The sequence below is a fragment of the Ursus americanus genome, chromosome 9 (assembly GCF_024610735.1).
Source record: "Ursus americanus isolate L20-20 chromosome 9, mUrsAme1.1.p, whole genome shotgun sequence".
In the NCBI taxonomy this organism is placed as follows: domain Eukaryota; kingdom Metazoa; phylum Chordata; class Mammalia; order Carnivora; family Ursidae; genus Ursus; species Ursus americanus.
In genome coordinates, this window is record NC_142135.1 from 4,731,123 (window position 1) to 4,743,986 (window position 12,864).

Here is a 12,864-nt window from a genome sequence, read left to right on the forward strand (position 1 = left end):
TTGGACACCCCTGGCTGGCTGACTTCAGCCTGTCCCACACAGTCCCTGCTCCTTGGGGTAGAGAGTGGGACCTGGAGGATTTCTCCGGTGCTGTGCCCGCAGAATTCCTGTGCTGGGGATCCCTGTCTAGAGTTGGGGCCCGAGACGCACAGCCTCTGGTGGGGACTCCTGTGCAGTGGATGGGCTGAGGGCAAAGCCCACAAGGATCAAGGAATCAGGGCATGGCAGGGGGAAGGCAGGCTGGGCCTGACCCCGAAGGGGCTGCTGGATCTGTGAACGGCGCCACCAGACTGTCCCACCTCAAGAGTCTGTCTCTCAAGAGACCCACCATATGGGTCAGTCCCTGCCTTTCCAGCGAGGGTCCCCAGCAGGCAGCTGGTGGGGAGGTACCCCGGGGGGGGGGGCAGGAGGGACCAAGGAAGGGCCTGAACTGACCACCCCCTTTGAGCTGCTCCTCAGAGCCTAGCATGGCAGGCGGCTAAGCAGCCTGTGTCCCCCCCAACCCGACCCCATCCCAGGCGCCGCCTGCCACAGGCCCCTTCCTGTGTATCCTGTGCCTTCTCCTGCCACCTACCCCGTGACGTTTAGGGAAACGGGTCACAACAAGACATTCATGAAACTCTTCCCCAAGGCTGCACTGTACCTAGGCTGAACATTCCCTCTGGTTCTCTCTGCCTCTGTGAGTGCTGCCGGCCCTGTGGTCTCTCTGATTAGACAGGAGGCTCACACGATGGCAGAGAAACCTCCCAGCTCACACAGCGCCAGCAGCATGAACATGGCCGATTTGAGCAATAGGGATCCTCCAAGGTTATTAACTTCCCAGGGAAACACATAAGGCTTCAGGATAAAACTTCTTTCTGCTTTTAAATTAAAGTTTCAATAAACAATATTGCAGAGGTTGGGCTTCCTCCAGAGGGTCTCGCACAGAACCGGGGGGGGGGGGGTCAGGGCCTCAGTGGTAGCAGGTGCACACAGAGTGAGCTCTGCCTGTGGGACTGGGGCTGCCTCGGCACCTCCAGATCTGAGTCTGTCAGCCCCAATCTCGGGGTCCACCTGTGTGTCCTAGCCCAAAGGGTCGACAGAGGCCCCATGCACAGAAGTCGCAGAAAACGGCACACACCTGCAGCACTACCAAGGTTATCCTGACATGATGCCAAGGTCACATGGCTTTGGTTAGCTGTAAGGTGCAGCAGAAGCCCCAGGGGGTCAGGTTTGGTAGCCAGGAAAATTGTGTTGTTTTAAGCATCCCCAAGATGCTAGAGTCAATCCATAATTTATAAGCTGAAATGCAAACTTAATTGGAAGAAATCAGCCCCTGCACATTCATTTGTGGCCACAGGCTTCCCATATTCTAGAGGAAAATCTAACACCTTCCTCTGGAGAATGGATTCTCTGGCACTCTCTCCCTGCTGCGAAATTTAGAAGTTTGCAAGATACGGTGTCAATCTACTCTAGTTTTACCTAAGAATTCCCCCTTCCCTCCAGTGTCTGCCTGTTAATTATGGCTCTTCTTCCAGCTATGTGTTCTTATACCCCAGCGTGAACCTGGCCTGCATTCCACCTTGGGCTCTGGGCTGGGCATAATCCTAACACAGCACACTCCAACTTTGGGTTTGAATTTGACTTTGGTGACCTGCAGACTTCTACATACCTTCAGAGGCTTTGTAATTACTCCTGGCTTCTGAAATTTCTTTCCCAGAGTTAGACACCTTCAACCCATATGATGAGTAAGGTTTAGAATGCAGTTTCACCCGGGAAAGCTGAACGAGTGGCTTCAAATTCATACTAAGTTGTGAATGACTGACAGCAACAGTTGTTACCCATCTGGGGAATCCAGGACAATCTGTCCCTTGGCCTTCCACAGTACCAAGACCTATCAGGTTTTGATGGGGGATGGCGAGAAGAGCCCCCAGGAGAAAGGTCTAGCAGAAGGAGACTGGGGACCAGGAAGGCTGATGTCCATCAGACATGGGTAGGACTGGCAGCCTGTAGGGTTGCTGCCTCCAAAGCAACTTTTTCCCACGCCTCCCTGGCGTGGGATGTAGACGGGGCTGCTTGCATCTGGTGTACAAGGACAGGGTGTACTGTGTGCATGTGTGTGTGTGTCTGTATTCACTTGTTTTTACTTCGACAGGGACCCTCTTCACTACTGTCTCCAGGGGACATAAATCTCTTGGTTAAGGTAAAAGCATGAAGTCGATGTGCATGCATTGGGAAATGGGGGGGGGGTTGGACATTTCAGTAAATTGTGGGTGTTTTGCTTGAACAACTGTGTGTTAGGATCCTGGTGACAGCAGGAGTGTTTGTTGAGCACTCCCTGTGCGCCCGGCGATGTGTTGAATCTTCTGTCTCATCTGGCGGCCCCTGGCCATGTGTGTCAATTAAATACAAATAACACAATGAAAAATTCAGGTCATTGGTCACACTATCCGCAGTCTCAGTATGTAATGGCCAGACGTGGCTGGAGCCTATCTTAGTAGACAAGGCAGATACAGAGCATTTCCATCCTTCTAGAAAGTTCTTTGCAGGGATGTGCTAAATGCTTGGTGTGCATCTCTTATCTGATTCCACGATTACTCTCTGAGGTTGGTATTTGTGTTGTTGCTTTGTGCATAAGGAACATGAGATACTGAGGGTCAGTGGCTTTCTGGGAATGCAGTCTGGTGCTCACCGATTTCAGAGACTGACCTTGAACCCCACACAAGGGTGTCTTGTGTTCTTAAAAGGGGGCCATAGGCAGAGTCAAACAGCTTGAGTGTGGCATCCTGCTGGTGCCAGGGCCAGAGCACAGGGCAGAGAGATGAAGGCCACCCCCGGGCCCTTTGTGCAGGAAGGAGACCAGATCTGGGTGCAGGCTTCCCTGGTTTTCAGAGCCTGTTCACCTTCTCCATGGGTGCTAAAGACCCTGAGAAGCTGGGCATCCCTCTGCCGAGACTGGGTGAAGACTGAGGTGCCCAGGTGCCCGCCCATGGGCCTCAGGTCTGAAATCGCGGAGGGCAAGGACAGGCAGTGAGCAAGACAGACGGGGAAGGTCTGTGTTTCAGAAAAAACAGTCTCGCTGCAGTGAGTAGGGAGGACCCTTTTGCTGGCTCTGCGTCAAGCCTGTGTCTTCATTTAGGGTGAAGGTTGGCATTTGTGTGATCGGCTCCTTCCTCACTTCCTGCATTCTGAACAAGCACTTGGGGGATGTCGAAAGCACAGAGTTCATGCCTGAGACTGAGGGAACAAAACAAAAGAGAAAAGAAAACCTTTTTAGAGAAGCCCAAGACTTTTCATCTCTGTACACCATGAGATGCCTGGGTGGAAAGCTATACATTTTATTTTTAAAAAAAAAAAAAAAGGTAGTAGTAGGAAGTCTTTCCTGATTTTAATTGACAAGAGAAAGCCTTTTTCATAGTCGAGGACATGACAAGAAATCGTTCCTTATTGATTAAATTCCTTGTTTATTGGAGGCTTTTATTAGCCTCCATCATTTCTCATAATTCCGTTGCTCTAGAAAGAGCTGGGAAGCTGTCCTTCCCTGCAAAGAATTCAACCTCGAGATGTCCTAGTCTTTCTGCCAATGATAACAGGGGTGCGGAGCCTCACGCGGCACGGCCACCGCGTGGAGACCGACACTTGGTCCCATCAGTGCTCCTTACCTGCTGCGGGAGGGAGCTGTGTTCAGCAGAGCAGCTGGGAAGCCCTGAGGGGACGGGGCACCTACATTCAGGGCAGCTCCCCAGCCTCGCTGGTCCCGTGGAGCCGTGCTGTGCCTGGGGCCAAGTGGGTTTCCCAGGTCAGCAAAGCCTCCTGGGACTGCCCCGAGCTTTCTAGTTAGCTGCTGCATTCTGGGTTAGGGTAACGCCTTCTGGTCTGGCCCACGTGGCTGGTGGCAGGTCCCTCCCTTGCTGGGAAGACATCTTTTACAGAATATTTATCTCTGCCCCAAGGAATTTTACAGCATCACATACTTCATTCTGATAGCTGGAAAACTGCCTGGGCAGAAAGTTCATCTCCTGAGTCCCTGGTAAATGAACTTCCACAGCTGGATCTGTGCCCAGCGAGGTCATCCTCAGGATGTCTCTATCAGACGCCTCCCTTGGATAAATATTATCTCATCTGATCTCCTCAGACAGCCCAGGAGGTGGGCACTGGGAAGTCTGCATTTTGCAGGGAGGAGGTGGGGCACAGCTGGGCAAGGAACATGTTCAAGGTAACGGAGCTGGACAGTGGCAGAGCCAAGACCCAAACCCACTGTGTCCACCTGCAGACCCTTGTGCTTGACCCCTCTGTCGCCTGACTTCATCTTGCATGGGTCAGAACTGTCTGCCAGCTCCCTGATGAAGTACGGGTGGGTGGTGAGTTCCCTGCCTGTCACCTAGAGGTTTGAGACGGAGGCTGGTGGCCCTTTGGAGGAATACTGCAGTGAGGATTCAGGTACCCGGCGAGGGGTGGGGTAAGATGACCTGGGGGTTATCTCTACTGCTGGAAAGCAAGAGCTGCTTTCTTCAGGTAGCAGACGGTGGCGTTCCTCCCTTTGGTGGGCATTTGGTGGTGTGCTTGCTTGGTATGCCGCACCATGCTGACGACCAACCCGGTGAGCTGGGTTTGATGAAAACATCCCAGACAGAAGGAAGCGGGCAGAGACCAGAGGGAATCAACATTTATAGATCCCTCCTGAGGAACCCTGCCACGCCCCAGATCTCTGCATGCGTTATTTCATTTAGGTTTTGCAACAATCCCCTAAGGAAGGAGAAGGACCTTATGATAAGGAAGTAGACTCAAAGGGATCGAGTGACTTGCCTGAGCGGGTCCGTTAAGTAGAGGAGTTGGCAGCCAGTATCGGTGATCAAGGGCATCTGGTCGGCAGATGAGGCCAGACATCAGATTCAGGGAGGGAAGTCGTACAGAAATCACGACGGCAGGTTAGCAGCTAAATTTGTCGTGCTGTCCCCATGTGCCAGGCATGGTGTCAGGCATTTTTCATGCATTATCTCATTTCTTTCTCACCGGACCTTGAGGTTGTCTGTTCACAGATTAGGAGGCTGAGGCTCAGAGGGGTGAAGCCATGATCCCAGGGGGGCAGAGGCTTTGGTGGTCTGGTTGCAAACAGAACCCTGACTAGTCTCAAGGCATTCGGGGTAGTCTAGGGTCAGGAGGAACAGAGTGAGCGTGGGTGGGCCTGCAGGTTGGGGGCTGGTCTCCCTGTGCTCCCTGGACTCTGGGGCTGGGTCAGAGCTATAATCCAGCATCCACACTGTAAGTCTAGGTACTGCTATGGCTTATCTTTAAGGAACAGTCCTTTTAAAATTAGTTAATTAAGTAACTAATTATTTAGAGATAGAGCAAGAGCAAGTGAGAGAGGGCATGAGTGGGAAGGGGGGTTAGGGGCAGAGGGAGAGGGAGAAGCAGTCTCCCCACTGAGCAGGGAGCCTGATTCAGGGTTCCCAGGACTTTGGGATCATGACCTGAGCTGAAGGCAGATGCTTAATTGACTGAGCCACCCAGGTGCCCTATTCAAGGAACAGTCCTACACAGAATCTGTGACTAAGACAGACCCGGACTGAGAGTTAGCCCTCCAGAAATTGGAAAGAAATAGGTGGTGAGATTTTGTATTATGCAGATATAACCACTTTATGGTGTGGATTCCCCCATAAGGAATGGTGTCCGGATCACCGCGGTGTCCTCCAACACTAGCAAAACCTCAGTGGCCGGAATTGCTGCTGCCCCCAGGCCAGCCCCATTCCACACATCAGATACCACCCACTGTTGCAGGGTTTCACGGACGCACCTCATTTTAAAGAACGAGAGAAGGTCTAGGAATAGGGGATTTCCTCCCAGCTCTGTTGCTCTTCCAAACCAAACCAGCAACCAAAGCCAGTATCCTTTGGTTTCTTTCACCCTCGCTTCATATCCCCTGACATTTGGCACTCCCCAGCCTCTAAAAAACACTCGCCCAGTTTCTCAAACCACCCACTGAAAGAAGATGGTGCAGGACACCCAAAGGTCAGGTGGTTGGGAGGGCATTTGGTTGGCCGGTTGGGTCAGCTGGTTCATTCGTGTATTGAACCCCTGCTCCGTGGAAGCCCTTTGCTCTGAATTAGACGTGGAAAGATAAAGCAACTCTACCGCTGTCTTCTGAGAGCTCACACCTTCTTTGTGCTTGGTGGGGAGGGAATGGAGCTATACAGGAAGCATTCAGCAGTGAGGCAAGTGCAGGAGTTCCTGGGGTGGTGCAAGCAGGAGTCCGAAGCAGTCCCCAGTCTGAAGCAATCCGGAAGGCTTCTTGGTGTCGGAGACTTCTAAAGACTCTTCAGAGGTTGAATAGGAGTGAAGGAGGTGAAAGGAAGGTGAGGCATTCCAAGACACTGTTGGGACTGAAAAACCCATCCGTCCTGAGTTAGAGACCAAGGTGATTGCTAAGTCCCCTGCAACGTCACCTCACCTCCCGTAGGAAGGTGTGCAGCGGCCGCGGGCCACGCAGGTGCTTCCAGCTATGGTTAATGCGTTTGTCCTGTGCCAGTTAACGCCGCCTAAGTATGAACTCTTCAGTATACGTGCTCATTGTGGTCTCAAAGCAGAAAGGCACGGAGCCTAACAGCAGATGCTTCGCAAGTAGTTTTTCACCGAGGGAGTCCCTAAGTGCAGGCGTGAATTGAGGATCCTAGCTAAGTGCACTGGGGGTGATCTGATATCATTCCGAGGGCCTTCTCTGTATTAGCTCCTCTGACCTTTATCCCAAGGAGAAGAGAGGGAGGATTGCAGAGAAGCAGCACCGCGGGACAACAGCGTGGTCAAGCCAGTGAGTTCTGTTAGGTCTACACTGTGCTCCAGACTGTAAGGGCTGAGGATGACACAGACAAATTAGGAAACATGTTCCCTGGGCTGAGAGGACCTTAAAATCACACCAGGGACAGCGCTCCCCTGCCTCAAAGAAGTAGAGCAAAGCTCACTTCCCGGCAACATTTATTAAACACCTACTTCGGACAAAGAAGAATGTCAGGCGAGTGTGGTCAGATCGGGTGTGTGTCGCAGGCAGAAAATCCTGAGGCTGTGTGCCTGTTGCTTCTTCTGTTCTGCTTCTTTGTTCACAAACCACTTAGGCAAACCCAGGAGGCAGAGGACGCAGCTTCTGGCTTTGTTCTGGCTCCAGCTTTAGGAACAGGGTGTGTTATTTGTAACAATCCTGAACATTTGCCTTAAGTCTGTACTGTTAATGCTTTTAAATGCTCACAGATAGGGGTGCACTTTTGACATCACTGTTGTGGGCAATACTGCAAGCAGTCTGGCTGGCTAGAAATGGCTAGAAGTGAGGTAATGATCCAGATGTATCAGCACTAAAATCTGATTTCAGATGAAGAGAGAAAGATGCGAAGTTCAACACCAGTGCTCTGGATAATGACCCGATGCACCTGTTTGCTTTTGCATCACTGTCATGGGCCACCTTTCTCTTTACAAGTGACCATTATTTATTCTCTCTCTTTCTCAGGACGTGTGCAATGACTGCCCTCCTGGGCCCCCGGGCCTCCCTGGTCTGCCAGGTTTTAAAGGGGACAGAGGTCTCCCAGGAAAGCCAGGGAGAGAAGGCACAGAAGGGAAAAAGGTGTGGAGAAAAGGGGACTGTTTGTCTTTGTCACCGCGATGAGATACATCATCTTAGAGGTCCCAGTGCTGCCTCTCGGTACAAGTGGGGGGAGGCAGAGGTCCCGGAGTCGTCTGGGGCCTGGCCATCACATTAGTGTGAGCTGTGCCCATGAATGCACAGTCACACTCAGCAGCACCACCTGCCCACACGCTTTGCTCAGACACGCTGGAGGGAGGGGGAGGGGACAGGGACATTTCAGCGGGCCATCAGTGAATAGGTGTGCGAGGGCAGTGGCTTGCTGATGACTCTGGGTATGAGCTCCAGACACTCATTCCTGTTTATTTTTCTTCTGTTCCTGCTACAGGGAGATGCTGGGCCCAGGGGCCTCCCAGGGCCTCCAGGAATAGCCGGACCACAGGTCAGTGAGCCCTCATTAATGTCGTTGCATCCACTCTGCTCATCTCACTGGTCAATCTACGTCTGAGGAATAGTGATGTCCGGGGTGGAGGAAGGATGCTTTAAAAATCACGATATCCACATTCAAGGGCTAACCGTGACCTCGACTATCTCAGTGACCTTGGGAAGGGTCACGTGAGCCTCAGATTGCTCATCTACGAATGCCTCAGTGGTTGAATAACGAAGTGAGCTTGGGGATTGGAATAGGTAGCAGTCACCGGTTACCACAAGAGCTTTGGGGTCAGAAGACTCTGGATTTGAATCCCAGCCCTGAGTGGAGTCAGAGCTGTGCGGCCTTAGATAAAATCTTTGACCCCTCTAGGCCTTAATCTTACCACCCATGAATGATAAGAATAAAAGCAAGATTCAGAGATTTTTTAGGAGTTGAACAACACAATACATAAAAGGAGCTAGCTGTTCAATAAACAACGCTACTAGGAAAGTGGTATGCCAGCTTGGGTGAGCCTTACTGCCGCTCATAGGAGTGACGAGGCGCCCATCTACCATGGGCAGGGCAGCCCTGTGCTTTCATAACACCAGGGAGACCGGCCTGGGCAGAAGGAGCTGTGATCTCAGCCATAGATCAGGAGGGGAGGCTCTGGCTGCCAAAACAGGTGTCCGGGCTGTGGTGGTTGGGTTCCTGGTGGTGATGGTAGGTAGCTCTAAGCAGAAGAGACTGTGTGAGTGTTGACGTGGGGCAGGAGGGGAGGAGAGCTAACCGCCCCCCCACTCCCCTTCCCCCAACATCAGTGCCCCCGGGGGCTGTTCCTGATCACCTTTGGGGCCTCTGTGTTGCGGTAAGCTATGCAGGCTGCCCTGCCCCAACATTCAGGGGTAGATGTGTCACTGTGTCTCTCCCTGTGGCCTGGCTGGGACACAGCAGCATGGCTTGTCTGACGCGAGATGCAGCAGAAAATTGTCAGTAGGAGAGAGAGCTCAGGAGCCAGACGTCCGGGGTTGGAATTCCCAAGGTGTAGCCTCTTACTTCTGTCCTTCCCTTTCTTGCTGACAGACTAAGGGTGTCAGAGCAGTGACCTTCCAGGCCTGTGCCCTGATAACTGCTCAGGAGATGCCCCCACCAGGCCTGGCACATGGCAGGCCCTCTGCCAACCTTAGCTTCTGCTCTTTCAGCCCGTGGGGTCCCAGCCAGAGGCAGGGCCAGGCCTGGGGTGAGGACCAGGACATAAGATGTAAGGGGAGCCCAAGACCTCAGTAACCAAGACAAATAAGACTTTAGTGCAATATTTTAAGAAGTTTAAAATTAGTGCAGTTGACTCACAAGGAACAAAATGTCACAGTTTTAAAAAAAGTCGGGACCTAGCCCTCCACTTGAACCACTCACCTTCCTCACTCCCCCTAATCCCAGCCCCATCAGAGCCCCATTTATTTACATTTTTAAAATATATTCTGTTCATCTTGGATTATTTGGCATTAATTTTTATTTTTTAAAATACGGCATTGGACTGCTGTTAATTTTGGATACTGATGTTTCCAGAGTCCTTGATATGTTTACACCCAGGTAAGTGCTCCCTTGCCTCACCCTAGGGTCAGCCCTGGAAAACGGGGTTGGAGCTCCTCCTAGTATATTAGGAGGCAAACAGAAATACTGTGGTGTAAGAGCAGAGCACTCACTGGAGCTGTTGGGTGTCAGGATGGAAAACATCCCGACGTCCCAGGCCTGCCTGGCAGGCTAAGACATCAGTGTTTGTGGCCCATAGACTCTGTGAAGTCTTGCAGGGTTTTGACACACCCAGGGCCCCTGCTTCAGGAACTATAGATGTCAGGTCTCAGTATAGATGGAACAAGAGATTTTTTCCCCCTGTCAGGTCAATGTTAGGTTAAGAGACACCCATAAAGCGTAGTATCACCTGTGCTCTCTACCCTGCTTTACCCTCCCTTTCTGGGGTTATCAGCTGGGGCTAAGCTCCTTACCTGGAGAATTCTGCAGGTGGCTAGTTTCAGCTGATCCTTAAGTAACCTTTGCTGTCAACTCAAGGGCTGCTGGGTTTCACCTCTGCTGAGGAATGGCTTTTATTCAGAGAAACAAAAGCAAATCGATTAAACAGATAAGGAGTTCCCTCCACTAAGTAGGGATTGTTTTCTTTATCAGCCCAATCCCACTTGAAGTGCTGGTATCCTGGGACAATGGCTCTGCCTTTGTTCCTTTATAATTCCCTTCCTGGGAGGGTTTGTTCCTTTACATATTCAGAGAGAGCCAAAGAAAGCTTCCATCCAGAAAAAGAACACAGACTAGTGTTGCAGCTGAAAAGACAGGGTTCTAGCTGTCTCCACTTGGGAGTCCATGGTGACCTCGAGAAGTTGGCAGGACTTGGGGTCCACCTTACATAATGAGCCCCCAGGCAGTTACAGTGGACAGTATAGCCAGTGTTCTAAGGGCCAAGGGCCAGGTGACCTGCTTTACAGTATCATCTCTTGCAGTGATCAGCATCATCCTAGGAGGTACGGATATTATTCCGCTTTACAGATAAGGAAGCTAAGGCTTAGCAAGGTTAAAAGCCAATGCTACCAAACTACTAGGTGATACAGCAGAGGGGTATCCCTGCTGGCCCAACTGTAGGACCACCCCCCCGCCCTTAGTTTGCTATCAAACCTTTATTAATAGTAGGACCAGCACCAGCACCAAGGACAGCTCCCAGTGGGCGGAGGCTTCCCTGACCACCACCTACTGTTGGGGAACTGACTCACAGAGGAGTTCATTGTCTCCTCTGAGGACTCACAGGCTTGCCTTCAAATCCCTGTCTGTCCCTATGCTCTTTATTCATCCCACACCACTCTCCAGAAAATAGACAGGAGGACTGTTTCATTTTCTCTCTGTTGAACCTCTCTTATCGAACAAGATCTCCGCTAGACCTTCAGACATGGGGATGAATTTGTACACTGAAAATGCTACCATTGGCCAAGCACTTAGGATTATTGTCCTTGTGCTTTCATAGCCAGAGGTCCCCGGGGGTTCACTGGTCACGTGCATCTCCAAGGGCGTTTGTTTGCTTGTTTGTTTGCAATTGTGATCCTGCATCTGGGAGATCAGCTTTCCCAAAATTTATCTTGCAGATTTGCAGCTGCTCTGACTGGTGGCTGGATCTGGGGAGGTTAATGCCATGATCAATTACAGCTTCATTCTAGAGCTTTCCATCTGAGTGAAACACTGACTTTCAGGGATGGGGTCTGGAGATAGTGGCTGCTGTTATGATGATGATCCATGTGGAGGAGGAAGAAGGAACAAGATGATAATCAGAGGGAAGACCCTGGGAACTTGCTTTTCTGCAAAGTCCAATGTAAAACCCTCTCCCAGTAGGAAATGCTGATTATTCTATCTCCATGAAAAGCATTTGGGTTGCTTCTCATTTATGTGCCCCTCTGCCAGGTAATGGGAACTGTGGGGACTAGAGACACTAAATGAGCAGAAGCCCCCACTTGGAGCTTCTGGACAATTCTGGGGGCCAGAGATAAGACCTTCTTTGCTACTACTATTAGAACTGCCAGAAGCAGCCCTGGTACTGCTCCTGCCCAGAAGGTACCCCATGCCATTTGGTCTATGCTTTCTTCAGGAGCATAGGTCTCCTTCACCCAGAGCTGCCTCAGTCCTGGAAGATTCTCACCAAGCATCCCCTTTGAAGCTCCCTTCTGGGTCAGGAGGTGTAGAGATAGGTCAGATATAGGCCATGCCTTCTAGGGCCCAACACTGTGTTGGAGAAGAAAGATCTACAAGCTGGTGATTCATGCAAAAGTCAGACTGGGGCTGGGGACGATTGAGATGGGTGGGCACAGGCTGGGCTCTGGAGGGCACTGACTGGTTCCCCATCTGGCTCCGCCACTTAGTAGCCAGTGCATTTCACTTACTAATTATAGGACTTGGGCAGTTTATTTGATTTCTCTGAATCTCAGGTCCCTCATCTGTAAAAGAAAAGCCATATGGTTTGTCTCACAAAGAGGTTGTGAGGATTGAACAAGGAAACATTTACAGAGCACTAGGCGTGGAACCAGCTGGGTACATCTAACCACAGTGGTCCTCGTAATTGTTCCTCTGAATGAATAGCAAATGGTCAGGAGAAAAGTAAATGGCTTCAAGGAAAATAATGCCATGGGGCAAGGCGTCACCTGTGAAGGTTACCTGGGAGAGGTAGGCTTTTAGTTGCATCAGAAGGTGAGGCAAGGATTTGTCAGATGTCCTTGGGGAATGGCTTTCTGGGTAGTGAAACAGCCTGCAAAAATTCAGGCACTAGTCAGAGAGACTTGTTAATTTGAGAAGGTTTAGGCCCTGCCCCCCACAGTTTGTAAACCCCTCGAAAGAATGGCCTTTTGGTGGATTCACAGAAACCAGCGTCCTTCCATCAGCCCCTGGTATGAACACAACCTCTATGTAATTGTTACACTGTGTGCTTAGCCCATGACAGTATTGAGGAAATATAATTAAAAACGAGACAAAATCTTTTCCCACCCCAGGAAAACCTCTCCGGGAAGGTGGAAGAGGAGGAAAACAGCCATGTTATTGAGTTAGCGTTTAGCCGGAGTGCGATACACATCACAGGCCATCCGCTGAGAGGACACAGGCAGAAACCCCACTCTGTTCTGCAGCCAGGCAGCTACACCTGCTGCACGCAAGTCCTCAGGATAAACAGTAACTGGACCTCAAGTCAGAGGACTTGATAGCGCCATTCGCAGACGTGCTTATCCTAAGTTGACCTGGGAATTAGGGGATCACCTGTGTTAGATCATTAGCTTTACAGAAAGGAAAAATGAGCTCACATCTTTATGACAGGAAGTAGTGCTGTAACTTGGAGAAGGAGCCCTGCTTTTCCCTCAGGCTCCCTTTCCCCACA

General features: G+C 51.0%; 1 protein-coding gene across 1 annotated transcript in view; it reads left to right on the top strand.

Moving 5' to 3' along the window:
- Positions 1-12,864, top strand: part of COL22A1 (collagen type XXII alpha 1 chain) — a 248,728-nt gene that overhangs the window by 187,579 nt on the left and 48,285 nt on the right. The window contains exons 44-46 of the mRNA XM_045812201.2: positions 2,135-2,182; positions 7,472-7,585; positions 7,932-7,985. Of these exons, the coding sequence (XP_045668157.2) occupies positions 2,135-2,182; positions 7,472-7,585; positions 7,932-7,985 (216 nt within the window). The remainder of the gene's footprint in view (positions 1-2,134; positions 2,183-7,471; positions 7,586-7,931; positions 7,986-12,864) is intronic.